General features: G+C 46.7%; 1 protein-coding gene across 1 annotated transcript in view; it reads right to left on the bottom strand.

Annotated features, from left to right (window-relative positions):
- COMTD1 (catechol-O-methyltransferase domain containing 1) overlaps window positions 1–2,429 on the bottom strand; it is a 9,383-nt gene extending 6,954 nt beyond the window's left edge. Inside the window, exons 1-2 of the mRNA XM_009277976.1 lie at window positions 2,247–2,429; window positions 1,638–1,743 (exon numbers count right to left, since the gene is read on the bottom strand). Of these exons, the coding sequence (XP_009276251.1) occupies window positions 1,638–1,743; window positions 2,247–2,429 (289 nt within the window). The remainder of the gene's footprint in view (window positions 1–1,637; window positions 1,744–2,246) is intronic.
- Window positions 2,430–2,747: the final 318 nt, after the last annotated feature.

Raw genomic sequence — 2,747 nt, 5'->3', positions numbered from 1 at the left:
GTTGATTTTGGTGGCTTTCACGCCGTGCGGCGCCCTGAGGTGGCCGGGGCTGGGCTGGGCTGGTGGGAGGATGGGCACCCCGCGGGAGACGCGCGCCTTCCTCTCGGGTGACATACTCTGTAGGGGTGTGTAAAGCGGCAAAAGCAGCGCCGGGGGTTTGTGCCGCCACCTCCTCGGAGGCCGGTTCTGGTGTGCCTTCACTGCAGTCTTCGCTTTAAAACACGCCCAGACATTGTGCGACCTGGTAATGGGCTCCGACGGTGGAGCTCTTCAGAGAAATGTCCTCGGGAGAGGCTCGGGCCTCCAGTTAGCCCTGGAAACGCGCGCTCTCCTTCCCTAGCACGACGTTTTTTGCAGCTGAGGTGTGAGCAGATTCCTTATCAAATTGCACATGAGATTGTGGGACTTCAGTCCTGTGCCCAAAAGAACTGGAAGTTTCCAGGTGAAAGGGATCAAGGAAGATCCTCCAAGAGGCGGGGGGGACGGGGCCTGGTTTCCTCTGCCGCTGTTTCAGCCCCCTTCTGCAGCACCTTCCAGGCCAGGTGCAGCAGTGCCCTTGCCGCTTTTTGACAGCCTGGTTGTTTTAGGGATCTCCTCCCTGGCCTGATCTGTCACTGAGGGAATTGATACATAAACCAACAGTGACTGTGCCATCTTCTTTTCTTAGAAATCGGGCTAAAAAACCTTTTCTGTGCTTTTGTTTCATTACATAGATACATGCTGAAAGGACCCTGCAGTGCCTTTTGGAGATGGGCCGGGGATTTGGTTTTCATCTTGTGAAGCGTTGGCAATATCTGGATTTTGCAAAACCCAAGCAAGATGTGAAGATCTATCATTTTGTTGCTCTACAGGAGATGAAATTAGCACCGTTGCACACAGACCAGGAATACCCAGGCATGGAGTGGGTTGCAACTTGGCCTCAACAGGTGTAGGATGAGAGCAGGTAAAACTTCCCTTTTGGCACATAGTTAACCTCCAGAAAGCCAGATGAATTGTGTGCCTGTAGGTTAGGATGATAACTTTTCAACTACCCTCCTATGCTAGCAGAACTATCTAGTGTCAGTTGCGTTAGCAGAAAAAGATTCTTTTGTAAGTACATCTTAGGTGCGGGATTAAGCATATCACCGGGGCATTTATGGGAAATGGGTTTGCCTATCACTGCATTTTTCGCGTGTGCTAGACCTTATTTACAAATATTTGAGCTCAGAGCTCTTGTATTTCTTTTGCAGCAGCTAATCATGCCAAGCATTAAGGAGTCGGCTGTGCTTTCTGACTTGCAGAACAAAGCAAGACATCTGTCTTGGCAGATAAAATATCTTTCAGTTCACTTTTAAAATTTATTTGATTTTGAAAGCTGTGAGTGTTGCTGGTTTCTTGTTTTTTTGGTGTGTGTCCGCCCCCCCCCTCCCCCGTTCAGTATCTCATCACTTTCTCTGTGTACATTTTGTTTTTTTAAATGAAAGCATTTCATCCCATTCAGAAGATGAGTTATCAGGAAGCGCTGGAACGTGTCAGTTTTAGGCCAAACAGAACGTAGGCGACAACAAACTCTTCTAGCAGCCATAAATCAGATTTGTGACTGTGCAGCTCCATCTAGTGATTATTCTCTACAACTGCAGCAGGAGGGAGGGAGTAACCGTGGGATACGCTGTCTTTTTCGTGAAACACTCTAGATTTGTAAGCTTCCAATGTTGTGTTGGCCTCTCGACTCTCAACTCGACGAGCTGCCTCACTTGAAGCTGTCTGGAAAGTTCAAGTTTCTGAAGTCACCAAGAGAACTGGTGAACAGAATTGCTAACATACTTAACATGCGCCTGAAACTTTTTTTTTTGGCCCAAGTTCTTACGCAGTAATAGCTTACCTGTGGTGACAGTGTCAGAAGGTGTTTTACTGTGTCGGTGTATTGGACAATGTATTGTTGCCTTTAGATAAGGAAGTTGATTTACAGATATCTAAGTCAAGATAAAACACTTTCTTAGACTGGCAAAACAGTTAAAGTCTTCCAACTAAACAGAAAGGAGCCAGCTGCTTTTTGAGCCATTGCAGTTTTCATTTTACATAGCTCTGTGATATATTACTGAACAGGAAACTTTGATTCATCAGATTAATTAGACACATGCTTGCAGCGCACTGTGGTTACTTGAACATTTAAACATTTTGGTAGATTTCTGCCTACTGCTTGTGCTGAGTAAGGTGAAAGCTACCTAGAGATAAAAACCGTGTGTGAAGTGGGCTTGGATACAAACCCCACTGCTCCCTATATCTGTAAGGCCAATCCAGTTGCACAGATTGCACAGGAGATCAGGATTGTTCCCAGTGTTGTAGTCAGTAGGCATATTTGCTGTGCCCGAAAGTGCCTTCCCCTTGGAACTGCATTCCTGAAAGGGTAGGAGGGTTTTGGCAGCATCTTCAGACTGGAGCCAGAACATGATCGCTTTTGTGAAACATAAGGCGTAGGACAGCCAGGATCCAGGCTGGCTAGTCAGTGGCTGACCTCTGGGTGTGTGAATCCTCACTTTATTCATACCGATAATCCATCCACAGCTTCACAGTCACTGGGTAATTGATACCTGCAATAGTCTGCTCTTCTACTGAAACCTTCCTTCCAGGAATGTTTTTGTATGTGGGAATGTTGCACACCATCCACCTTGGTGTCATCTAGCTGTGTAGACTTATCGTAGAAATGGGACTGGCAAAGCATTAGCCTACTGATAACGCTGTCACCTCACTTCTTGGGTTTTCGCCTT

This window comes from Aptenodytes forsteri, unplaced genomic scaffold (assembly GCF_000699145.1).
Source record: "Aptenodytes forsteri isolate BGI_AS27 unplaced genomic scaffold, ASM69914v1 Scaffold15, whole genome shotgun sequence".
Classification (NCBI taxonomy): Eukaryota; Metazoa; Chordata; class Aves; order Sphenisciformes; family Spheniscidae; genus Aptenodytes; species Aptenodytes forsteri.
The sequence above is the reverse complement of the archived record's forward strand: the minus strand, read 5'-3'. Positions and strand labels throughout refer to the sequence as shown.